Source organism: Procambarus clarkii, chromosome 81, assembly GCF_040958095.1.
Source record: "Procambarus clarkii isolate CNS0578487 chromosome 81, FALCON_Pclarkii_2.0, whole genome shotgun sequence".
Lineage (NCBI taxonomy): Eukaryota > Metazoa > Arthropoda > Malacostraca > Decapoda > Cambaridae > Procambarus > Procambarus clarkii.
This window is the reverse complement of record NC_091230.1, coordinates 9,406,241-9,433,403: the sequence shown is the minus strand read 5'-3', so window position 1 is coordinate 9,433,403 and position 27,163 is coordinate 9,406,241. Positions and strand designations below refer to the sequence as shown.

General features: G+C 44.4%; 1 protein-coding gene across 1 annotated transcript in view; it reads left to right on the top strand.

Moving 5' to 3' along the window:
- The window catches only part of LOC123773031 (insulin-like peptide receptor), a 531,432-nt gene that overhangs the window by 245,473 nt on the left and 258,796 nt on the right, over positions 1 to 27,163 (top strand). The window contains exons 11-12 of the mRNA XM_069315507.1: positions 4,386 to 4,588; positions 13,550 to 13,721. Coding sequence (XP_069171608.1) covers positions 4,386 to 4,588; positions 13,550 to 13,721 — 375 coding nt within the window. The remainder of the gene's footprint in view (positions 1 to 4,385; positions 4,589 to 13,549; positions 13,722 to 27,163) is intronic.

The following is a 27,163-nucleotide window of genomic DNA, read 5'->3' as shown; positions in this document are numbered from 1 at the left end:
TATATGTATATATATATATATATATATATATATATATGTATATATATATATATATATATATATATATATATATATATATATATATATATATATATATATATATATATATATATATGTATATATATATATATATATATATGTATATATATATATATATATATATATATATATATATATATATATATATATATATATATTTATATATATATATATATATATATATATATATATATATATATATATATATATATATATATATATATATATATATACTAGTTGTATCAGAGGATACAACCGACGATTTACTATAAAACCAGGAAAAATAATATATATATTATTAAATATGACCGAAAAAGTAAGATTAATAATTCTAACACGAATTTTCTCTATCTTTCGTACATTTCTTTTCACTGTTAGTGGTAATTCAAAAATCAATTTGAATTGTCTGGAGAGTTTCTCATGAGTAGGCTGGCCGTTACTATAAAACCAGAAAAACGGCCAGCCTACTCATGAGAAACTCTCCAGACACAAAGCAGAACGCTTTAAAAGAGACCAATGTCGTCTATGCCTTCAAATGCCCACTTGGGGACTGTAAGCTCCAAAAAACCCAGTATATAGGCAAGACATCAACATCTCTTTCTAGGCGTTTAACAATGCATAAGCAACAGGGCTCCATTAAGGAACATATAATCTCTTCCCACAACCAAACCATCGCCAGAGAAATCCTAGTAAACAACACAGAAATCATCGATAGATACAGCGAGAGCAGGCTGCTTGACGTTTGCGAGGCACTACACATTATGAAGTCAACACCAGCAATCAACAGCCAATTAATGCACAACTATATTCTACCCACCTCAAGACTCCGCTCCAATATAGAAGCATCAAGAAATATGGACCAATAGGCTTTCTACAATCACTTCTATTCAATACCCATTGTTTCGTGTTCTGTCTTGTGTTGATGAATTTAATACCCTATTAAATACCACCTCACCCCATCCACCTCACTCAAATGTAGATATAAACAAATCGGAGATGTGTAAGTTCTATTCAGTTGTGTATGTGTAAGCTAAAGTCTTTGAAAATGTAATAAGTTTTACGAAACGCGGTCAAGTGTCGCGTCAGACTAGAAATAAAAATGAATTTTGGAGAATTGATTTTTGAATTACCGCTAACAGTGAAAAGAAATGTACGAAAGATAGAGAAAATTCGTGTTAGAATTATTAATCTTACTTTTTCGGTCATATTTAATAATATATATATATATATATATATATATATATATATATATATATATATATATATATATATATATATATATATATATATATATATATATATATATATATATATATATATATATATATATATATATTGTGACGATAATCTCTTTCAAGAGAGATTGAGCCTGCTCTTCCCTATACATTTACGTCTTTCAAGTACAAGATACTATATTGAAGATACGTCCACCAGTATCGCCAAACGTTTTGCCCAGGAAGCAAAGCGTACCATGCACAACCCGACACACCGGCTACCGCCCGTCGTCAACCAGCAAACTACTCATTCTCTGCCTGCCTGTTGCTGATTGGCTGGTGTGTCGCCGCACCTGCACTCACGCCACTACATGAGTCGACGTCTGGGCCAGCAGCACGCCGTCTCCTCAGAATATCCCTGTGCTCCTTAGAGTTGACATCTCTCTATAATAGACTAAAGCCCTGGCTGTCGTGTACTAAGGGAGGTGGCAGCATGAAGCCAGTATTCTCAGCACCTCACTTATTTGATTTATTTAACTTGCACTTTATTGTCTTAGAGTAAATATTTCATAACCATTAATTATTCATGTTGTTTTGTTTGTTGACTTGTTTTGAATTTTACGAGATTGTCTTTATTCATATCTTGTTTTCTAGAGTAATTAAAATTTAATTGTTTATACTTTGTGTTTTGTGTGTCTTCCCATTACCTTACCACAGACAAAAGGACAATCTTCTCTTTTTTTTTGTTATGTGACGAGGCCCTGCCCCCAGCTTTTGAAACACCCGACCACCAACGCTTTACCGTCACTATATATATATATATATATATATATATATATATATATATATATATATATATATATATATATATATATATATATATGTATATATATATATATATATATATATATATATATATATATTTATATATATATATATATTTATATATATATATATATATATATATATATATATATATATATATATATATATATATATATATATATATATATATATATATATATATGCACAATATGCTGATATATTATAATAATAATTTATATTTGAGAACATTCCAGTTTTGAATGAACAGTATGTAAACATTATTGAATGCGTCTGTGGGGTCTACCGCTGGATGTAATGGACTTTAGTTGAGGGCGGATTGGACACCTTAACACTTCCACAATCTCATTGGCATTCCACACAGAGAAAGCTCGTCGCGAGATATACTCTGATCGATCCGAGATTGGGTGATTGCTAGTCACCAAAATTTAACGTGCAGTGTAACAACGATTAAATGGCCCAGGTGATATACTTATATTCAGTCATTATATTCACGCTTCTGGTGATGTTCCAGGTGACAGGTAGATTAAGGATTTAAACTAGGGAGCCCAACACTGTATCTTCCACAGTAATGATGGATAGAACTCACACCTCGAGCTTTCCCGATGACAGATGATAAATCCTTGGAGATAACTTGGTTGGACCAGGCGAGCTGGTCAATCACCTTGACACGACCATCAATAGCTCTTGAGAAAAGAAGAGAACCACTTTTCACTTATACCGTGTGCGGGGTACCGCGCTAACGCCTCCAATACACACTTCAAGGTGAGGCACCACCTCACCTCTAACAAACACACTCCAAAGTCAGGCATCACCTCACCTCTGACACACACACTCCAAAGTCAGGCATCACCTCACCTCTAACAAACACACTCCAAAGTCAGGCATCACCTCACCTCTAACAAACACACTCCAAAGTCAGGCATCACCTCACCTCTAACAAACACACTCCAAAGTCAGGCACCACCTCACCTCCAACACACACACTCCAAAGTCAGGCATCACCTCACCTCCAACACACACACTCCAAGGTCTGGCATCACCTCACCTCTAACACACACACTCCAAGGTCTGGCACCACCTCACCTCCAACACACACACACTATCCGAGGTCAGGCATCTTAGTTCATTCTCGACAAATCCTACCACCCTGCTTTTTGGGATATTTCATAGCTGATTGCCACTAAAGATGCTTCACTGCTTGACTGACAATCACTTCCACTGAGACTCCACGTGACTGAGTCTTACCACTGTGATCAAAATACGAGCTTACGTGTCACACTGTCTTTCCCTTTTCTGTCACTCAATAATTTCTCCTGAAATTCCACGTGACTCCTCACCTCGTTATTCAACAGTGCTAATCACTTTACATATGCCACACGTGGTCTTGGCTTGACCTCGAACCATCGTTGGCGTCGTAAATCCTGTATCCTTCTGATGGTAGGCAAATCCTTCGACACACTGTAATTCCTAGTTATTTCGGTTCTTGTGTATTACTGGTGTTTTGGGGTAAACTGTTGAACTTAGACCTTAGGGCAAAGAGGTCTGTCTTTGAGCTCCTGGAGACAGTCCTTCCTCCCTGAACGTTCTCGACCGACTGCTGACTTGGGCGCTTCACTAGCCCGCCAAGACTCTATGACGTCATCACCTGTTGATCAATCACAGGTATTGGGCTCTCCCGCGCTTTCCATAATCTCATATGACTGGAAGCGGCATGTAGACACCTCGTGTCGTCATTCCTAGTTTCACCCCGTCTCCCCAGAGGTCGACACTGTCTCTGAGGTGAATGGGATACCGTTGCGGTCACCAAACAAACCGTCACTGTGAGAGGTGGCCTTTCTCTTCAACCCCCACCACACTCTGTAGCAAAATTTATTCCTTGGCAGAAGGTAGGTACCTTCCGCTGGTACTGTAGATGTTGCGACTCCATTGCAACAGACCCAAATGACCCAAATCACAAGTATTGACCTCTGTGGTCAATTCAAATTCAATTCTGTTGTTTATTCAAATTGTATAATTACTTGTCGAAATTATATGTAAACAACCTAAATTGAGGCACAGGAATGTATTAAAAGATATAAGTACGACTAGACGCCAACCACGACCCAGTTTCTTTCTTCCCTCAACTGGGCTAGGTGGTAGATCTCTCATTCTTGCAGGTCCACGTTCAATCCACGACCGTCGAACAGGGAGCCACCCTTATCAAATCTTTATTCTAATTCCTTCCAAGGGCTCCATAGCAGTAATGGCCTGGTGCTTTCTCTTGATATTTCCTCTCCGTTCCCTCAGTTACTCGCTGATAGTGCTTGACAACCCCAGCCTGCAGACCCTGTGGAACACTGCTAACCTCACCATCGACAACGGCAGAGTCTTCGTCCAGTCCAACCCAAAACTCTGCCGCTACCACATTGAGCAACTCGTTAACGACGCCAACATCACAGGCCTATCAGAGACCGACGTCTCCTTCACCTCCAATGGCGACAAGGTTCCATGTAGGTATATTTTATTCGTATCGTATGGCGAAGATGTGGTAACGTGGAATACTCTGAATCTTTGTGAAGACGGTGGCGAGTGATTATGAGAGGCAGCGAGAGTACAAAGGCTAATATGAAATCTCCAAATCTTCATTAGTGAAGCTGAGTGAAAAGGGTAATGAGTGTTTGTGAGGGGAGGGTTCAGGAGGGGAGAGTGTGCTTGCGTGTTGTGATGTGATGATTAAGGAGAGTGGTGTGTGCTTGTGTGTTTGAGGGGAGGGTTCAGGAGGGGAAGGTGTGCTTGTGTGTTGTGAGGGAAGGGTTTAGAAGGGTGGAGTGTGCTTGTGTGTTGTGAGGGGAGGGTTCAGGAGGGTCGGGTGTGCTTGTGTGTTGAGAGGGGAGGGTTTAGGTGGATCTTGCTATGTCTAGGTAAGCACAAATTTACCATGACCGAGAAGGTAAGTTTGTGCACACCTAATTGTGCTTGCGGGGTTAAATTTCGACTGTTTGGTCCAACTACTCACCGGTCAATGAACTAGAGAACAGATTCCTGAGCCTCTTGGGCTCTATCTTATAGATTTAAAACTGTGTATGGAGTCTGCTTCCACCATAACACTGCCTAACGCATTCCATTTGTTAACTACTGTAAATCTGGAAAAATAATTATAATGTCACTGTTGAACATTTGGGTACTAAGTTTTCACCTAGGCCTCCTACTTCGTGTTCCACCCATGCTAAATTGTTTGTCAAAACTACCCTGGCAGCTCCTCTAAATTTTTGTAGGGGGTGATCATGTCTTCCCTTACTCTTGTGTCTTCATGGAACGTGCGGTTTAGTTTCCGTAACCTTTCCTCGTAACTCATACCTCTCAGTTCTGGGACTTGTTTGCTGGCATAACTCTAAATCATCTCTAATTTTGTCTTGTTTTTAACTGGTATGGACTCCAGGCTGGTGCTGAATACTCCAGGATTGATCTTACATAAGTGGTATACAAGGTCCTGAATGATTCCTTACACAGGTTTCTAAAGGCAGTTCTTATGTTCGTCAATCTATCATACGGCGATGAATGAACTATATATTTTTATGTGGGCCTCTGGGGCCATGTATCTTCTTAATATAATATACTAATAATAGTTCAAATAAACCGATTGGATTTTTTTAAATAAAGAAAATCACTCGACCTATTAAGCAAATCGGGCCTTGCATACTAGGCCGAGAAGTGCATTCTGGTTACTAGGAATATATATATATATATATATATATATATATATATATATATATATATATATATATATATATATATATATATATATATATATATATATATATATATATATATATATATATATATATATATATGTCGTACCTAGTAGCCAGAACGCACTTCTCAGCCTACTATGCAAGGCCCGATTTGCCTAATAAGCCAAGTTTCATGAAATAATTGTTTTTCGACTACCTAACCTACCTAACCTAACCTAACCTAACTTTTTCGGCTACCTAACCCAACCTAACCTATAAAGATAGGTTAGGTTTGGTTAGGTAGGGTTGGTTAGGTTCGGTCATATATCTACGTTAATTTTAACTCCAATAAAAAAAAATTGACCTCATATATAATGAAATGGGTAGCTTTATCATTTCATAAGAAAAAAATTAGAGAAAATATATTAATTCAGGAAAACTTGGCTTATATATATATATATATATATATATATATATATATATATATATATATATATATATATATATATATATATATATATATATATATATATATATATATATATATATAAATATATATATATATATATATATATATATAAGAAGTTTGTGAGGGTACCACCTCTGGTGCCAATGTGGGGACCCATAGCCTCGGAGAAGAAAATAAAAAGTATTCAGAGGAGACCTTGTGGTTTCTCACTGAACACTAATGTTATCTTCTCCTACCACCCCCATTCTTTTGTATGTACGCATATATATTTACTTTATTTGAACTTTGTTACAAAAAAGGAGTTACATATGGGTTACAAAGATGGTTATCATAGGTTGTCGAGTTCCTCCAGCTCCTCAGATGGTGGGCAGGAACCCTGGATGCAGTGCGCATTTCCCCTCTGTATCGCCACAATGAGGCGCTGGAAAAGAAAGCTTGCAGCTCTTGGGTCCCTTGTTGTTTCAATGAGCCTAGAACCCAGTTCCTTCAAAAAACTGGTAGCACTTTTACCCCAGGCGCCGAGTGTCTCAGAAGCAATGGGGACAAAATTGTAGTGGTGATCCAGTTCTCTATACTTATGGGATTTGGCTGCTTCCCTGTGGGTGGCAGCGCCACCTGGTTGTGCAACACTGAGGTTAATGTAGGTGTTAGCCAGGGTTGATATGCAGGTCTAGTCCCATACCAACTGCTTGCCATTCTTCCAGGGGTTCACTGTGATACCATCCGGGCGACCAATAAGAGCATCAGAGTTACGGGGCGTTAGGTAACGGGGCTCTCTTTCAGCTGGGCATCCAGCTGTGGTGAGGCTCCTCTTGATGATGTCGTTAACTTCACTGTGCCTCGAGTGCCATCTCCCTGTGCTTTGGCAGAGTAGGCCATGGTGGCCGTACCTGTCAGCCACCACCTCGCCGCAAATACACCTATATCTGGTGAGGATTGGGGCAGCAAGGCGAAGGGCCACAGCAATTCGGAGGGCGTGTGGTGTGAGACGCGTGCCAGTTGCCGACATTGGGGTTGCTAACAGGAAATCCCCTGCATGTGGGGCTGCTACTGCTGTGAGGCGAGCAATGTCGTGTTGTGTTGTTGCAGCACCCGGGCACTCTGCAGCAACTTGGTCTACAATGGGGCCATCCCAGCTGGATTGCTTGTGGGCTTTTGGGGATGGTGGTTGAGGTGATAGGCCTGCACGAGAGGCCCACTCTGTGGCACAGCATGTAAAATTGGGGTCATGTACACCTGCCAGCTGATGTAAGTGGGCAGGTAGAATTTCCGTCACAAGGTCGTCGGATGCTGATAAGGAGGACAGGAAGGCTGGAACAGCGATTTGTGATGCTGTTCGAACTCCGAGGCCCCCAAGTCTTACGGGAAGAGAGGCTTGTTTCCGCTGTAGGTCATCAAGAGAGAGGTTAAGGTCTTTTTCTAGCACTGATTTCAGTAACCGGTCATACTCACTTAGTTTTTGGCTGCTGTAAGATGGTGAACACCTCAGAAAGTAGGTTAACCTGGGGAGGGACAGACATCTGGTGATGAGGTAGAGTGCATCATGAGCATCAATATCCTCAATCCTCCCATCCATCCTCTTAAAGTCGGCGATTTTCTTATCAAGGACCTCATCGATGGCTTTCAACCCCAGGGAAGCTCCTAGGAGTGTGCTGTCTTCAAGTTTAGTTTTATGGATATTTGGCAGAAGACCCTCTATTCTCTCTACGATGCATTGGTTGGAACATATTATTTCACATTTAGAAGGTTTCAGGGTGAGGCCTAAAACTGCACCTTGCTCCTGGATTTTTCTGATGTCCTCCAGGAGGGAGCCTTGGGAACCAGCTAGGGTACCATCATCCAAGAACCAGATGTTAAGCTCTCTGGACAGGACCTCTGTGACGTTTGATGACTAAGCAGAAAAATAGAGGAGCAAGGGGGTCACCCTGTTGGACGCCTTCTCGCGAGTCAATTTCATGTTCGCCAAAAAGTAGCTTAAGATCCATACTGTAGCATGAATGTACAAAAGGGTAGAGGGAAGGGAAATGACTATGAACCGCACGGAGTACAGCATCCCTCCGCACCAAATTGAAGGCATTTTTTAAATCTAGCTTGATAAGGGCCTTTTCGTCTGTGATACTGGCGATGAAGGCTCGAGCTGCATGGGCTGCCGCCTCACACCCTTGTGGAATGCCGAACCCGAGCTGTTTTGGCTTCGGCATTTTGGCCCCTGCATCACTAACTGTTCTTGCAGCTGCCTTTGCGACGAGACGCCGGAGAGAATTGCCCACAGCTATCGGCCATATCCCTCCATCCTTTTTCTTTAGAGCACAGAGAGATGCTCCAAAAAAGATAGGTCTTATGGACGCTGGTATGTTGCCAGCTAGACATGTGTTGGTGAATCTGGTTAGTTCCACCAAGAGCTTCTTTGCAATGTTACCCAGTGCAGGGTTGAGCATTTGCTTGAGGTGGTTGGGTTTTAGTCTTGTGAACCCACCTGCTGATCCTGTTGGGAAGGACATGGCTGCTTTATGGACCACAGATTCAGCCACCCAGAGAGGTTCTGCTCCGGTAGCCCCCACTTGTACAATGTCGTCCTCACGCGGAGCCCTGGGTGGGTGTTTCTCCCTTAGGGCTTGAGCTGTTGCGGCATCTCTGTCGGCAATTCAGTCCTCACTGGTGATAACTCTTATTGCGCCAATAGTGTTTCCTTCTTCTATTTTCTTGGTGACTGATGTTCTGATTTTTGATGTCTCGGATATGGCACTGTTGCTCTTCCTGCCGTGGGTGTTTCTCGCGCGAGTGGGAAGGCGCACCTGGTTGTCCTCCCTAGGAAAATCATTTATAGCTCTGATGACTGAGGCAGCTAAGGTCTTGTCTCTCCTTGCAGGGGTGGCTAGTCATATGTTGCCAAACAGTAGGAGGTTGTGCCATGCTTGGGTCGTTCCAGGAGAGTCGTTGACCTTTCTCAGGAGGGCAGATAATTTGGCTGCTGCATGGGGGCGGGCTGCTATAGGGATGTGTTGCAAGGTTCTGACTGATGTTGCTTTGATAGCTTCTAATAAGTTTTCTGTGGGAATGAAGGTCTGGGAGGTGTTTTGCTTTACGGGCGGTGTAGGCTGTTGATTGGTGTTCTCCCTGGGAGGGCGCCCAGAACCCAAACACCTGGCTCCGTTGTGGTAATGAAGGCGCACATTATCGTCACTCAACCGGATATAGCATACCTTGTCACACGTCTGACATCTACCTTGTCTACCCCTGCTTGATGGCTCATCTTAGCTTGGAGAAGCCCGGCTATCTGTTGCGAGCTGCGACATGGGCGGGCGCTGGGCGGGCGCTGGGCGGGAGGGTGGACGGCGGGTGGAGACTGGAGGGTGGGCGGTAGTTGGAGGCTGGGGGGATAGTCAGCTGGCCGTGGCACTTACTACTCAGATGAGTGGTAATACATATACCACCTCTATACGAAGTGTGGGTATACACCCACTACACAATATGTGGGTATACATTGGGTGGGTGGGTGGCGTAGACACACATGGAAGCCTCCCGGGCCCTATGGGCGGGTGGCAAGGTGGCCTCGTGGGTGGGGAGGCGACGTGGTGGGGTGGGGAAGGAGGGGGAGAGCTGCAGGTACTTCCCGGCCTAGGCGCTGGGTGGGGGTGGGGGTCAGGGGGACACTAACACTGGTATAATTCCCCGTATATCACTGCACAATAATGAATAAATCACACACTTGTAATCTGACTCACTGCACGTGTGATGTACTCACAATATGATAGATATGTTGCGCCAATTATCGCTGACAACGTAACTTGTTCAACAAAACTTTCAAAAAAGAAAAACACAAAACACTATTTGGCACACGGCTAACCCGCACCTCTCTCTCCTGACCACACAATACCCCTCACTCACCCCCCACCTCCCCTCACTATGGGAGGCCTGCAGGGTCCATCCTGGCCCCTCACTCCAGCCTCCATCACTCCACACTGCCAACCCACCTGTTTTGATAAGTTTTCACATAGACGGTACACCGTAGGTACTTCCAGCCACTCCCAGGTCTGCTTGGGAGCAGACGTCTGCTTATATATATATATATATATATATATATATATATATATATATATATATATATATATATATATATATATATATATATATATATATATATATATATATATAAGGCACAACTCTCCTAAACACGAGAGTCAAGTATACAACTTTAGAACACTTTCCCACCAGGAGACTCGAACCCTAGCCAGCACAGAAGCCTTCCAGCAACTGGCATAACAGGTACGCCTTAACCCTCTCCACCACCTGCTCAGACCCTTAAAAGAGATGGTAATAAATACTCCGAAATTACCATCTCTTTTAAGGGTCTGAGCAGGTGGTGGAGAGGGTTAAGGCGTACCTGTTATGCCAGTTGCTGGAAGGCTTCTGTGCTGGCTAGGGTTCGAGTCTCCTGGTGGGAAAGTGTCCTGAAGTTGTATACTTGACTCTCGTGTTTAGGAGAGTTGTGCCTTAAGCATAGACACTGTGTCTTCCCATATTAACAGGGACTTGATGAAATTAACGTCTAAATGACCCCTCACTTGCTCTAGTGCTCTTGGGAGGTGGTGATCTTTGTGGTATTTAAATACTCCGAAATTACCATCTCTTTTAAGGGTCTGAGCAGGTGGTGGAGAGGGTTAAGGCGTACCTGTTATGCCAGTTGCTGGAAGGCTTCTGTGCTGGCTAGGGTTCGAGTCTCCTGGTGGGAAAGTGTTCTAAAGTTGTATACTTGACTCTCGTGTTTAGGAGAGTTGTGCCTTAAGCATAGACACTGTGTCTTCCCATATTAACAGGGACTTGATGAAATTAACGTCTAAATGACCCCTCACTTGCTCTAGTGCTCTTGGGAGGTGGTGATCTTTGTGGTATTTAAATACTCCGAAATTACCATCTCTTTTTAGGGTCTGAGCAGGTGGTGGAGAGGGTTAAGGCGTACCTGTTATGCCAGTTGCTGGAAGGCTTCTGTGCTGGCTAGGGTTCGAGTCTCCTGGTGGGAAAGTGTTCTAAAGTTGTATACTTGACTCTCGTGTTTAGGAGAGTTGTGCCTTAAGCATAGACACTGTGTCTTCCCATATTAACAGGGACTTGATGAAATTAACGTCTAAATGACCCCTCACTTGCTCTAGTGCTCTTGGGAGGTGGTGATCTTTGTGGTATTTAAATACTCCGAAATTACCATCACTTTTAAGGGTCTGAGCAGGTGGTGGAGAGGGTTAAGGCGTACCTGTTATGCCAGTTGCTGGAAGGCTTCTGTGCTGGCTAGGGTTCGAGTCTCCTGGTGGGAAAGTGTTCTAAAGTTGTATACTTGACTCTCGTGTTTAGGAGAGTTGTGCCTTAAGCATAGACACTGTGTCTTCCCATATTAACAGGGACTTGATGAAATTAACGTCTAAATGACCCCTCACTTGCTCTAGTGCTCTTGGGAGGTGGTGATCTTTGTGGTATTTAAATACTCCGAAATTACCATCACTTTTAAGGGTCTGAGCAGGTGGTGGAGAGGGTTAAGGCGTACCTGTTATGCCAGTTGCTGGAAGGCTTCTGTGCTGGCTAGGGTTCGAGTCTCCTGGTGGGAAAGTGTTCTAAAGTTGTATACTTGACTCTCGTGTTTAGGAGAGTTGTGCCTTAAGCATAGACACTGTGTCTTCCCATATTAACAGGGACTTGATGAAATTAACGTCTAAATGACCCCTCACTTGCTCTAGTGCTCTTGGGAGGTGGTGATCTTTGTGGTATTTAAATACTCCGAAATTACCATCTCTTTTAAGGGTCTGAGCAGGTGGTGGAGAGGGTTAAGGCGTACCTGTTATGCCAGTTGCTGGAAGGCTTCTGTGCTGGCTAGGGTTCGAGTCTCCTGGCGGGAAAGTGTTCTAAAGTTGTATATATATATATATATATATAATATATATATATATATATATTTATATATATATATATATATATATATATATATATATATATATATATATATATATATATATATATATTGTGACGGGAAAGTGTAGGAGTGTTGATGTTCGGAAGTCCTCCAATGGCTGGTGTCAATGCCTAGTCACACTTACAAAAAAAAGATAGACTGCTTGGCTGTTTATCTGTGGTAAAGTAAGGGAAAACACGCAAAACACATAGTATGAACAATGAAACTGTAATTACTATGGAAAACAAATTAATAACAAAGACAATCCCTTGGCTATGTACAGTGCAAACAAACAAGTCAAAAACATAAAACATAAATGAAGAATACGAATGACGTTACTCTACAATAATATAAAGACAAAGTGAAAAATAATAAGCAGGTGCTGAGAATATAGCGCTAGCTGAGAAACATCCACCTGATAGACAGCGTATATCAGTTGTTTACGGCTTGAGAGCACAAGGATATTCTGACTTCAATGGCTGGTTCAAGCCCAGACATCGACTTGTAGAGGGCGCTGAGGTGCAGGTGTGCAGTCGGCGAGTCACCAATCAGAAGCAGGCAAGCTTGGAATGGTAGTTTGCTGGTTGATGACAGAGCCGGCATGGAGGGAGGGTGGAGTAGGGGGGAGTCTTGGGTACGTTTGCCTCCTGGTCAAAACGTTTTGTGCTACTGGTAGACGTATCTTGAAGGTAGCATCTTATTGTTGTATAATATACGTAGCTTAATGTAGAGAAGAGCATGCTCAATCTCTCTTAAAAGAGATTATCATTACAATATATATATATATATATATATATATATATATATATATATATATATATATATATATATATATATATATATATATATATATATGTATATGCAAACAAGCCTGAACTGTCTCCAGGCATATATGCAACTGAAAAATCACACCTTAGAAGTGACTCGAACCCATACTGCCAAAAGCAATGCATCTGATGTACAGGATCCCTTAACCACTTGACCACCACGACCGGACAAAGAGGATGGTAGCCGAGGCTAATTCCCCATCCCCTGCCGGCACTCTGTTGGTAAACTTGGGCATGGTATTTTATTAAATCACCTCATTCTTTTGGGCACACGTGAGGAGCACAAATGCGAACAAGCCTGAACGGTGATCCAGGCATATATGCAACTGAAAACAAACTGAGTATGAATATATTTATATATAATATTTATGTGCATCCTTAACTTCATAAAAATATTGGTATGAAATGTGAATAGTTGTTTCCTGGTGGTAGCATAGACCTTACAGCCAGGATAATATAAGTGAGTAATGTGTGATCACTATCTGGTGGGGCCCGACAACGTACAGGTAATGTGACGATCCTCAACGCCTCTGTCAGCTCCTCGCCCCTGTATGGCACACTGACTGTCACCGTCGCCTCCACGTCTCTTCCTCCTGACACCGTGTACTACGTCAACTACAAAAAGGCAGATAAGAACATCTCCCTCTATGAGAATGAGGGACCCTGTAGAGACCAGGGGTAAGTATTTTCATGTTGATAAATTGTATTGGTTATCTACAAAATATAATATAATGAAGAAAAAAAAAAACTAATTATGATATATGATTTTCATACAGAACTCTCTCTCTCTCTCTCTCTCTCTCTCTCTCTCTCTCTCTCTCTCTCTCTCTCTCTCTCTCTCTCTCTCTCTCTCTCTCTCTCTCTCTCTCTCTCTCTCTCTCTCTCTCTCTCTCTCATTCTCTCTCTCTCATTCTCTCTCTCTCATTCTCTCTCTCTCTCTCTCTCTCTCTCTCTCTCTCTCTCTCTCTCTCTCTCTCTCTCTCTCTCTCTCTCTCTCTCTCTCTCTCTCTCTCTCTCTCTCTCTCTTTCATCAGTTGCACGTAATAGCAAAACACACACTTTACTAAACATGTTATGATTGCATTGACAAATTAAATTTTCATAGATTTCGATTTATTTTCACTTTGATTTAATTATTTTCTGTGATATTACATTGGAATTGAGCTGTGTTGTTTACCATTCCGTTCATTTCGTGAGTGTATGTATAGATGCCACACCTGTGACCGATAAAAACATGCTGTTTGTGAAAACCAGTGCCATCTGTTGCACGTAAGAGCAACAAACGCTACACTAATTATGTTACAATTCCATTTCATTGATAAATTGAATTTTCATACATTTCGATTTATTTTCATTTTGATTTAATTATTTTGTGTGACATTGAATTAAACTGTGTGGTTTACCATACCATTCAATTCCTGAGTATAGTTTACTTTTGTATTTTTTCATTTTTTCATTTATTTTTTGAACTATTTTTCTTATATTTCAGTGATGGGAACATAAGATCATTTGATGGTCCCAATTTTCTGATGGGAACATCAGACCATTTGGTAATGCATTGGAAGAGGGAGTAGGGAATAGGGGTGCAGATCGAGGGATGGGAATGGCGGATGGTTGGAGGACGAGGGAACAGGGGAGGGGGTAATGGTGGGGAGAATGAGGGGATGGGGGAGTTGGGGACGGATAGGACGAGGGGACAGGGGAATGGAGAATTGTGGAGAGGAATAGGGACATGGTAGTGGGAGATGGTGGGAAGGATGAAGGGAAGGGGGTGGGGAAATGGTAGAGAGGACGAGGGGACGGTGGAGTGGGAAATGGCTAGGAGGACCAGGGGATGCTGGAGTGGGGGATGGTGGGAAGGACGAGGGGACGGGGGAGGGGGAATGGTTGGAGGACTGGGAGACAGGGGAAGGTTGCTGTGCGTGCCGGGTATAGCTCGTATGTATATATATATATATATATATATATATATATATATATATATATATATATATATATATATATATATATATATATATATATATATATATATATATATATATATACAAATATATTGTGTTTTGTGTTTTTCTTTTTTGAAAGTTTTGTTGAACAAGTTACGTTGTCAGCGATAATTGGCGCAACATATCTATCATATTGTGAGTACATCACACGTGCAGTGAGTCAGATTACAAGTGTGTGATTCATTCATCATTGTGCAGTGATATACGGGGAATTATACCAGTGTTAGTGTCACCCTGACCCCCGCCCCCACCCAGCGCCCAGGCCGGGAAGTACCTGCTCTCCCCCTCCTACCCCACCCCACTACGTCGCCTCCCCACCCACGAGGCCACCTTGCCACCCGCCCATAGAACCCGGGAGGCTCCCATGTGTGTCTACGCCACCCACCCACCCAATGTATACCCACATATTGTGTAGTGGGTGTATACCCACACTTCGTATAGAGGTGGTATATGTATTACCACTCATCTGAGTAGTAAGTGCCACGGCCAGCTGACTATCCCCCCAGCCTCCAACCACCGCCCACCCTCCAGTCTCCACCCGCCGTCCACCCTCCCGCCCAGCGCCCGCCCAGCGCCCGCCCATGTCGCAGCTCGCAACAGACAGCCAGGCTTCTCCAAGCCAAGATGAGCCATCAAGCAGGGGTAGACAAGGCAGATGTCAGACGTGTGACAAGGTATGCTATATCCGGTTGAGGGACGATAATGTGCGCCTTCATTACCACAACAGAGCCAGGTGTTTGGGTTCTGGGCGCCCTCCCAGGGAGAACACCAGTCAACAGCCCACACCGCCCGTAAGGCAAAACACCTCCCAAACCTTCATTCCCGCAGAAAACTTATTAGAAGCTATTAAAGCAACATCAGCCAGAACCTTGCAACACATCCCTAAAGCTGCCCGCCCCCATGCAGCAGCCAAATTATCTGCCCTCCTGAGAAAGGTCAACGACTCTCCTGGAACGACCCAAGCATGGCACAACCTCCTACTGTTTGGCAACATATGACTAGCCACCCCTGCAAGGAGAGACAAGACCTTAGCTGCCTCAGTCATCAGAGCTATAAATGATTTTCCTAGGGAGGACAACCAGGTGCGCCTTCCCACTCGCGCAAGAAACACCCACGGCAGGAAGAGCAACAGTGCCATTTCCGAGACATCAAAAATCAGAACATCAGTCACCAAGAAAATAGAAGAAGGAAACACTATTGGCGCAATAAGAGTCATCACCAGTGAGGACTCAATTGCCGACAGAGATGCCGCAACAGCTCAAGCCCTAAGGGAGAAACACCCACCCAGGGCTCCGCGTGAGGACGACATTGTACAAGTGGGGGCTACCGGAGCAGAATCTCTCTGGGTGGCTGAATCTGTGGTCCATAAAGCAGCCATGTCCTTCCCAACAGGATCAGCAGGTGGGTTCACAAGACTAAAACCCAACCACCTCAAGCAAATGCTCAACCCTGCACTGGGTAACATTGCAAAGAAGCTCTTGGTGGAACTAACCAGATTCACCAACACATGTCTAGCTGGCAACATACCAGCGACCATAAGACCTATCTTTTTTGGAGCATCTCTCTGTGCTCTAAAGAAAAAGGATGGAGGGATCAGGCCAATAGCTGTGGGCAATTCTCTCCGGCGTCTCGTCGCAAAGGCAGCTGCAAGAACAGTTAGTGATGCAGCGGCGAACATGCTGAAGCCAAAACAGCTCGGGTTCGGCATTCCACAAGGGTGTGAGGCGGCAGCCCATGCAGCTCGAGCCTTCATCGCCAACATCACAGACAAAAAGGCCCTTATCAAGCTAGATTTAAAAAATGCCTTCAATTTGGTGCGGAGGGATGCTGTACTCCGTGCGGTTCAAAGTCATTTCCCTTCCCTCTACCCTTTTGTACATTCATGCTACAGTATGGACCTTAAGCTACTTTTTGGCGAACATGAAATTGACTCGCGAGAAGGCGTCCAACAGGGTGACCCCCCTTGTTCCTCTCCTTTTCTGCTTAGTCATCAAACAAGTCACAGAGGTCCTGTCCAGCGAGCTTAACATCTGGTTCTTGGATGATGGTACCCTAGCTGGTTCCCAAGACTCCCTCCTGGAGGGCATCAGAAAAATCCAGGAGCAAGGTGCAGTTTTGGGCCTCACCCTGAAACCTTCTAAATGTGAAATAATATGTTCCAACCAGGGCATCGTAGAGAGAATAGAGGGTCTTCTGCCAAATATCCATAAAACTAAATCTGAAGACAGCACACTCCTAGGAGCTCCCCTTGGGTTGAAAGCCATCGATGAGGTCCTTGATAAGAAAATCGCCGACCTTAAGAGGATGGATGGGAGGATTGAGGATATTGATGCTCATGATGCATTCTACCTCATCAACAGATGTCTGTCCCTCCCCAGGTTAACCTACTTTCTGAGGTGTTCACTATCTTACAGTAGCCAAAAACTAAGTGAGTATGACCGGTTACTGAAATCAATGCTAGAAAAAGCCCTTAACCTCTCTCTTGATGACCTACAGTGGAAACAAGCCTCTCTTCCCGTAAGACTTGGGGGCCTCGGAGTTCGAACAGCAACACAAATCGCTGTTCCAGCCTTCCTGTCCTCCTTATCAGCATCCGACGACCTTGTGAAGGAAATTCTACCTGCCCACTTACATCAGCTGGCAGGTGTACATGATCCCAATTTTACACGCTGTGCCACAGAGTGGGCCTCTCGTGCATGCCCATCACCTCAACCACCATCCCCAAAAGCCCACAAGCAATCCAGCTGGGATGGCCCCATTGTAGACCAAGTTGCTGCAGAGTGCCTGGGTGCTGCAACAACACAACACGACATTGCTCGCCTCACAGCAGTAGCAGCATCACATGCAGGGGATTTCCTGTTAGCAACCCCAATGTCGGCAACTGGCACGCGTCTCACACCACACGTCCTCCAAATTGCTGTGGCCCTTCGCCTTGCTGCCCCCAATCCACACCAGATATAGGTGTATTTGCGGCGAGGTGGTGGCTGACAGGTACGGCCACCATGGCCTACTCTGCCAAAGCACAGGGGGATGGCACTCGAGGCACAGTGAAGTTAATGACATCATCAAGAGGAGCCTCACCACAGCTGGATGCCCAGCTGAAAGAGAGCCCCGTTACCTAACGCCCCGTAACTCTGATGCTCTTATTGGTCGCCCGGATGGTATCACAGTGAACCCCTGGAAGAATGGCAAACAGTTGGTATGGGACTACACCTGCGTATCAACCCTGGCTAACACCTACATTAACCTCAGTGTTGCACAACCAGGTGGCGCTGCCACCTGGGAACCAGCCAAATCCCGTAAGTATAGAGAACTGGATCACCACTACAATTTTGTCCCCATTGCTTCTGAGACACTCGGCGCCTGGGGTAAAAGTGCTACCAGTTTTTTGAAGGAACTGGGTTCTAGGCTCATTGAAACAACAAGGGACCCTAGAGCTGCCAGCTTTTTTTCCCAGCGCCTCAGCGTGGCGATACAGAGGGGAAATGCGCACTGCATCCAGGGTTCCTGCCCGCCATCTGAGGAGCTGGAGGAACTCGACAACCTATGATAACCATTTTTGTAACCTGTATGTAACCCCGTTTTTGTAACAAAGTTCAAATAAAGCAAATATATATATATATATGTAGATATATATATATATATATATATATATATATATATATATATATATATATATATATATATATATATATATATATATATAGAGGAAAGGGAGTACCACCTCTGGCTTGAAGAAGGGGGACCCATAGCCTCGGAGGAAACCACACATAACGCACTGGAGGGAATGTAGGTCCCCTCCAATACAGTTTCTGTGTGCTTTTCTCCTACCACCCCCTTCCCTTTTTTTTTTTTTCCTTCATTGTGTATATAAAGGTTACAAAACATACAAGACAAATGCCTAAAGGTTATGGATCTCTTGAAGCTCCTCTGCTTCTGGACAGGAACCGAGGACTCAGCAGGCATTTCCCCTCTGGATCGCCACACTTAGACGCTGAAACAAAAAACTGGAAGCCCTTGGGTCTCTGGTGACGTCAATGAGCTTGGAACCCAATTCCTTGAGAAATCCCAAGGCACTCTTGCCCCAGGGGCCATGCGTCTCAGACGCTATGGGAACAAAGAGGTATTGACCTTCCAGTCGCCTGTACTTGAGTGATTTAGCTGTTTCCCTGTGGTTGGCCGCCCCACCTGCTTGATCAGCTCCGAAGTGTACATAGGTGTCAGCCAGGGTGGATACACACACATATATATATATATATATATATATATATATATATATATATATATATATATATATATATATATATATATATATATATATATATATATATATTGTTATGGTGACCTCTCCTATTTCTTTCGTTTGCCTGCTGTAAGTCATATCAGCTCTCCCTACTGATTCTCTGAGGTTCAGGGAGTCTATTGATATATGTGGCGACCAGACTGGTTGCCAGTTAAGGGAGAAAGTTACATTATAAGTTGTAAGTAAGGGGAAAGTGGCGCCCTGATATAAAATGAAGGAGTATCCCCTACTGCAGATATGACGTTTTGGAAGGGACACTAGCTGATCGCGGATTGGCCGACTTAGGTCGCGGGTGACCAATCAGGGCCCGCCGTGACATCACCGAGTGCCTCGGGCGGCGCCAACGTCAGAGTTGACCTGGCCTTGGAAGCGAGAGGACGCACCTCGGTCAGCTCTCAAGGATTAGAGGCTCTACAAGCCTTTCTTAGTGGATTAGTGCAGGCTATCGCAGCCCATCGGATATATTGGAGACCCCGCGCTTCTGGGAAGCAAAAAGGAACCAAGTTTATTGAGTGAAAGAGGGCCAAACTTGGAAAATATTCGGCGACGACGCTGGGCGGCGACGCTGGACGTTGAGGGCCTGGAAAGGTGTGGCGGGCAAGCCTAGCTGTGACCGGGTCACATCCACTGAGGGTTTTGGAAGGACGACACCGTACCTAGGACAAGGAGCAACGCCTTGTGGAAGGGGCGAGTGTGGGAAAATAGTGATTAGCTCAGCGCCTATCGATGAACCAGGATTGAGGTAGCTGAATCTCAGGGATTGGAACAGCGACGACACGAAGGCTCCACGACACCTGAGGACCTGTGGAACGTTCCTGGATCGTCGAGGATCGACTCAGGAAGCGTGGGAACCTCACACCATCGAGGGACAGGCGTCGTGAGCCAGGAATGTAAGGTAGATCATTTTCCTTCCCATTACCCCTTGTGTGAGTAGGCTAGTTAGGCCACAACATTTACTTATGTATGTGGCAACAGGACATTAATACTTTAGTAGTAGAATAGGCTGCAAGGCAGCTTGTGTCCAGGACTGTCAGAGGGGACAGTGTGTATGGATGGCAGGACAGTGAAGAGGAGGCGCCGACGTGGTGAAGAGGCCCTCCTGTGAGAGAGTGTGGGACTCCTGTCTTTCTGCCCAGTTGAAGGAGTGTTGGAGGTCGTGGAAGAAGAGGCTGACGATCTTCAGACTTATTATCCTTATTTTCATATTCATGTATTACTTGTGATTGTATGTGTGATCATGTAATTTGCATCAGTAAATTCACACTTTTATCATTGTGTTTAAGTGTGCCTCCATTTATAATATTTCTCTATGAGCATACACGAAGGTTATCATAGTACCACCTAGGGAACACAACGTTCTCTATAGAAGTTCTTATTGCCTGGAGAGTGGTAAAGACAGCACAGACTTACATAAAAGTGTACCCTTAGCCATCCGATCAGTATCAGTGCCTGAATGGTGGCAACTATTAACGTAGTGGCTATAGAGAGGCCAAGCCACACAGACCTTCCTGGGAGAGTACCCTGGGCTAACAGTCTAGTAGCAGATCTATGGGAGTAGCAATCTTCCGGCTACAAACAATATATAATACACCCACTGAACTGCATTGCTGGGGTGCAGATATAATAACCCAGCTGGCGACCTTGTTAAGAAGAAGATAGAGAAGACAGGTGGGAAAGGAGTTCCTGCAACCTTTTTGTCTGGCAGGCAAGATTCAGGGAGGTTATTGTTATAAGGTAAGCCTGAGTCTTCCTTCACTCCTCCATGGGTCTAGGCCGGAACTGTTAACAGCAGTTTCCCTGTGTTTGACTGAAGGGCTTCCAGGGTGAATCAGTGGCACCCCCTTTTGTGGTGGAAGCAAAGACCTGCAGAGGTGGGCATTGTTGGTCCTCTCCTGTGTGACCAAGGAGACCCCGGTGAATCCCGGGAGTCAGAGGGGCTGAGTATTCGGCCTTTTGTGCCCCTAGCAACCGAGTGCTAGCAGAGCCCCGGCCCACCCCCCACGTGACAATATATATATATATATATATATATATATATATATATATATATATATATATATATATATATATATATATATATATATATATATATATATATATGTAACTGAAAACTCACTCCCCAGAAGTGACTCGAACCCATACTGCCAGGAGCACTCTGCAACTGGTGTACAGGGCACCTAATCCACTCGATCATCACGACTGGACAAAAGCTGATGGTGGGTGAGGTTATTTGCCTATCAGCCCGCCAGCACTCTAATGGTAATCTTGGGCATAGTATTTTGTCAAATCACCTCTCTGTACACCAGTTGCAGAGTGCTCCTGGCAGTATGGGTTCGAGTCACTTCTGGGATGTGAATTTTCAGTTGCATGTATGCCTGGTGACCATTCAGGCTTGTTCGCATTTGTGTTCCTCCCGTGTGCCCCAAAGAATGAGGTGATTTGATAAAATACTATGCCCAAGATTACCATCAGAGTGCCAGTGGGCTGATGGGCAAATAGCCTTGGCTACCATTAGCTTTTGTCGGGTCGTGATGATCGAGTGGATTGGATGCCCTGTACACCAGTTGCATAGTGCTCCTGGCACTGAAAGCATGTCCAGCGAGTTCAACATCTAGTTTTTGGATGATGGCACTTTAGTTGGCCCCCGTAGACCATTTCTTGGAAGACATCAGAAAAATAAGGGAGCAAGAAGTGAGCCTGGGTCTCTTCCTGAACTCTTCAAGTGTGAAGTAGGCTCCTCCAACCCAGACATCGTAGCTAGAATAAGGTCTGGCTTACCTGGAGCCCATGTCATTAGGGCTGTGAACAGCACTCTCCTTGGAGCCCCCTTCGGGTCTAATGCCATTGAGGATATCATTGGTAAGAAAAATCACAGACCTCAAGAGGATGGAAAACAGGATAGATTACATCGATGCCCACGATGCTTTTTATCTCCTCACTAAATGCCTATCCCTTTCGAGGCTAACCTATTTTCTGAGGTGCGCACCATCCTACGACAGCCCAAAGCTTGATGAGTGTGACCTATTACTGAAGACCATGGTAGAAAAAGTTGTCAACCTCTCCTTCAATGAATGCCAGTGGAAACAAGCCACTCTTCCTGTCAGGCTCGGCGGCTTGGTGGCCGCACCCTTCCTTGAGGTTATCTTTAGATGATTTCGGGGCTTTTTTAGTGTCCCCACGGCCCCGTCCTCGACCAGGCCTCCACTCCCAGGAAGCAGCCCGTGACAGCTGACTAACACCCAGGTACCTATTTTACTGCTAGGTAACAGGGGCATAAAGTGAAGAAAACTCTGCCCATTGTTTCTCGCCAGAGTCCGGGATCGACCCCGGGACCACAGGATCACAAGTCCAGCGTGCTGTCCGCTCGGCCGACCAGCTCCCTTACCCAAATTGCTGTCCCAGCCTTCCTGCCTTCCTCCTCAGTATCAGATAACCTGGTTAAGAAAAATCTAGCTGACAACCTGTGTGACTTAGCAGGAATACAGGACTCCCATTACACGGAATGCAACACAAAATGGGGTTCCATGGCAGACCCAGCACTCGCACCAACCATGTCGAAAGCCAAGAAACAATCCAGCTGGGAAAGCCCCATTGTAGACAAAGAAGCCACTGCTCTGCTGGAGGCAGCAACAACCGGCAGTGATCATGCACGCCTCACAGCTGTGCAGGCTCCCCATGCAGGGGACTTCCTCTTGACAGTCTTTATGTCTGCGACAGGCACACGTCTTGATCCGCAGGAGCTCCGTATTGCAGTTGCTCTCCGTCTTGCTGCCCCTATCCACACTATTCATAGGTGTATTTGTAGCAAGGCAGAGGCAAACGAATATGGACTGCATGGCCTGCACTGTGGAAAATATGGCGGTTGGCATTCTAGTCACGACGAAATCATTGACATCGTTAAAAGGAGCCTTGCCTCTGCCCAGTGTCTAGCAGAGAGAGAGAGACCCGCAATCTATTGAACCTTAACTCTGCAGTCTTTGACGGCCAACCAGATGGAATCACTCTACGCCCTATGAGTGTGGCAGACAGTTCACACAGGACTACACTTGCTTATCCACCATGGCAACCACATACATTGACCTCTCTGTCGTCCTTGCAGAAGCCGCAGCTACATGCAGACAAATCAACCAGATACAGGGAAATAGATCACCGGTACAACTTCGTTCCTATAAGATCTGAGACCCTAGGTCCATGGGGAGAGAGTGCAAGAAGGTTTCTTAAATATCATGGTTCCAAGCTCATTGATATTATCAGAGACCCTAGAGCAGCAGGTTTTCTCTTCCAGCGCCTCAGTGTAGAGATCCAGATGGAAAATGCCCGTTGCAATCCTAGGTTCCTGCCCGGCGTTGGAGGAGTTCAAAGAAATCTACAGCCTCTAGGAAACAAACTTCCCATTATTTCCTCTTAATATTCTCTTTTTGTATACAATCATATATGTAACTGTATATCCCTGTGTAATAAAGTGTACAACATAAAAACGGGGGTGATAGGAGAAGTGAACACTCATTCGTATTCAGAGTTAAATGACAAGTTTTTTTAAATTCTGTGTTACCTTCTTTGAGGCTGTAGGTCTCTAAAATTGCATCAGAAGTGGTACCCCCTATGTTGGCATCTTCATGTTCCGGTCTCATTCTTACTCTCATAGTGGGTAGAGTAAATAGTTCCGTAATTTGGGTATTTCGGGTAGGTTGCTCAATTTTTATGTGAATTGTTTCAAGAATTTATAATTTTCTTACATCCTGGGGTTTTGTCTATTATACAAGTGTTTTTATTCAACATTTCTCCTGATAGGGTGATATCATGGACTTATCTCGTGTGATTTTTGGGGCCACCTGATTGAAGATGACAGGTCAAACACCTCGTCAGATCGGTCGACGTCATACCTATGTACTTAGATTGAAGGCTACATCCTTCGTTGGAAGGGAGGGGGGGGGGGGGGGTTAGGTGTACATATATACAACCTTTGACTATTGTAAAGGGTTCTCCGTCAGCTTCAGGTTGTTTTTAATAAAGAGGTCGGTAGTCTTCTTTGTTATATAGAATATGATTAGGTCTACGTTTTGGTTAGGAGTCATGATTTTTACTCCTTTAAGAATTATTTCTTTCATTATTTGTTCTTTTTTTATGTTCACTGTGTGTGGTGGATTTATAATATAATTTTATTGGAGGTGTTGTAATTTCTATTCTTGGTTCATGATTGTATCATCGATCCAGGTATCGTCTTATTGTAGTGTTTATTTCTGTGTTGCTATATCCATTGTTCACCAACATTTAGAATTCTTTCAAACTCCCTACTTACGTTGCTACATTCAGAGCAGTGGGTAAGAGCTCGACAAATATAAGCGTTGAGAACGCTGGCTTTGTATCTTTGGGGCTCTCACTCCCACCGTTTAGGCATAATCCTATGTTTGTAGGTTTAGCATATACGTTGTTGCTTAGAGAGGCTCCTGTTTTTGTTATTAGTATATCCAGAAATGGCAGACCGTTATTTTCACTATTTTCATGGGTAAAACGGAGTACTGACTCTCCCTCTCTCTCTAGATGGCTTTTTAGATCAATTAGTTCATCTGGGTCTTTTACTATGACGAATATGTCATGTACATAACGGCAGTATATCATTGGTTTTTGCCTACCTTGAGGTTACCTTGAGGTGCTTCCGGGGCTTAGCGTCCCCGCGGCCCGGTCGTCGACCAGGCCTCCTGGTTGCCGGACTGATCAACCAGGCTGTTGGACGCGGCTGCTCGCAGCCTGACGTATGAGTCACAGTCTGGTTGATCAGGTATCCTTTGGAGGTGCTTATCCAGTTCTCTCTTGAACACTGTGAGGGGTCGGCCAGTTATGCCCCTTATGTGTAGTGGAAGCGTGTTGAACAGTCTCTGACCTCTGATGTTGATAGAGTTCTCTCTCAGAGTACCAGTTGCACCTCTGTTTTTCAACGGGGGTATTCTGCACATCCTGCCATGTCTTCTGGTCTCATGTGATGTTATTTCTGTGTGCAGGTTTGGGACCAGCCCCTCTAATATTTTCCACGTGTAAATTATTATGTACCTCTCCCGCCTGCGCTCAAGGGAGTACAGTTTTAGGCTCTTTAGTCGGTCCCAACAGTTTAGGTGTTTTACTGAGTGGATTCTAGCAGTAAAGGATCTCTGCACGCTCTCCAGGTCAGCAATTTCTCCAGCTTTGAAAGGTGCTGTCATTGTGCAGCAGTACTCTACTCTAGAGAGCACAAGCGTTTTGAAAAGTGTCATCATCGGTATAGCATCTCTAGTGTGAAAAGTTCTTGTTATCCAACATGTCATTTTTCTTGCAGCTGTGACGGCTACTTTATTGTGTTCTTTAAAGGTAAGGTCTTCCGACATGAGTACACCCAGATCCTTTACAATGCCTTTTCGTTCTATGTTATGATTTGCCTGAGTTTTGTACGTGGTTTCCTACTACTAAAGACTACCATCGATGGTTGTCATGTAAAAATTAGCAAATAACACTCACAAGAGGGAACCCATGGCTACTCTGTCTATTTGTAGATAAATGTTATCTTGTGGACTGATGAAAGGAGTTTCCTTTGTACATGCCTCAAGAAGGCTCTAATTTGGGGGTGCTCTCATCTCTGTATACTCTGTTCAGTATCATTTCTATGGTGGTGTCGACACCACCAGGTGAGGTGCTACAATTGTAACGGATTGGGTCACGTGATGCGAGATTGTAGGCAGGGCAAAAGAGTTGTGACCCTGGCCATGTGTGACCCCCGAACTAAATATGATAAGGTGTTCCAAGACAAACCACAGAGAGTGAACTTAGTGAATGAGTGGTATAGGCCGTTCATTAGTGAAGGTTGGATCAGTATAGGCGGCCAGCCTGAAGTAAAAGTTGGTATCTTAAGGGATACCGGAGCTAATCAGAGCTTTATTGCGAGAAGCCTGATTGGGAATGATCGACGGTTAGCTGGCAGGAGTAAGATGAGAGTATACGGGTTATTGTCTGAGAGTGACATGCCCGTTTGTACTGTCCAGCTAAGGTCGGAATATGTGTCGGCAGAGGTGATGTTGGGAGTATGCCCTGACATACCTATTCCAGGAGTCCAAGTGATCCTGGGGAATGACTTGTGTGGGACAAAGATGTTGCCAAGAGTCATGGCGGAAACTGTGCCAGAGGAGTGCCCAGAAGGCCACAGCACGGGTGGGACACCTGAGAGTGTGAACCTGACTGACATCCGAGGAGATGCGTCAGGAGACCGCCAAGCCATTGAGTACCCTGTCTCGGTAGTGATGAAGGCAGAGGTGGCCGACGAGGAAGACGCTGGAGAAGATGAGACAGTGTCGATTCAACCGGTAGAAGATATCGACGTAGATATAGCGTGACTGTTTGATGAAGGTCCAGCCCAGGAAAATGAAGTCTCGGTGAGGTCAAAAGTGAAGATGGACCAGCCGAAGAAGACTCATGTGAAGAGAGTGGACCTGAAAAGAGCCCAGCCCGCTGAAATTAAGAGTCGGAAGGTGAATGCAACTGTGCTGAGTAGGAATGAGGAAGGATGTGGCCATACTGAGGACAGGAGTAGAGCGTCAAGTGGTCCACGAGCACAGAGGCATATGGCTAGTGGAGTTGTTTGAGATGTCAAGAGTTGACATGTTTCACAGAAAACGTGGAGGAGAGATAGTGAAGAAAAGTAATAGCCGAGAAAATGAAAGGAGAAGAGACAGTATGTGTGGAGAGACGCTCACGAGCACTCTAGGAGAGGTAAAGTGACATGTACGGTCGAGTGCTGTTGGTTGTAGTACAGTGCTCGAAGAAACTTTTAGGGAACGAAGAAGAGTTGA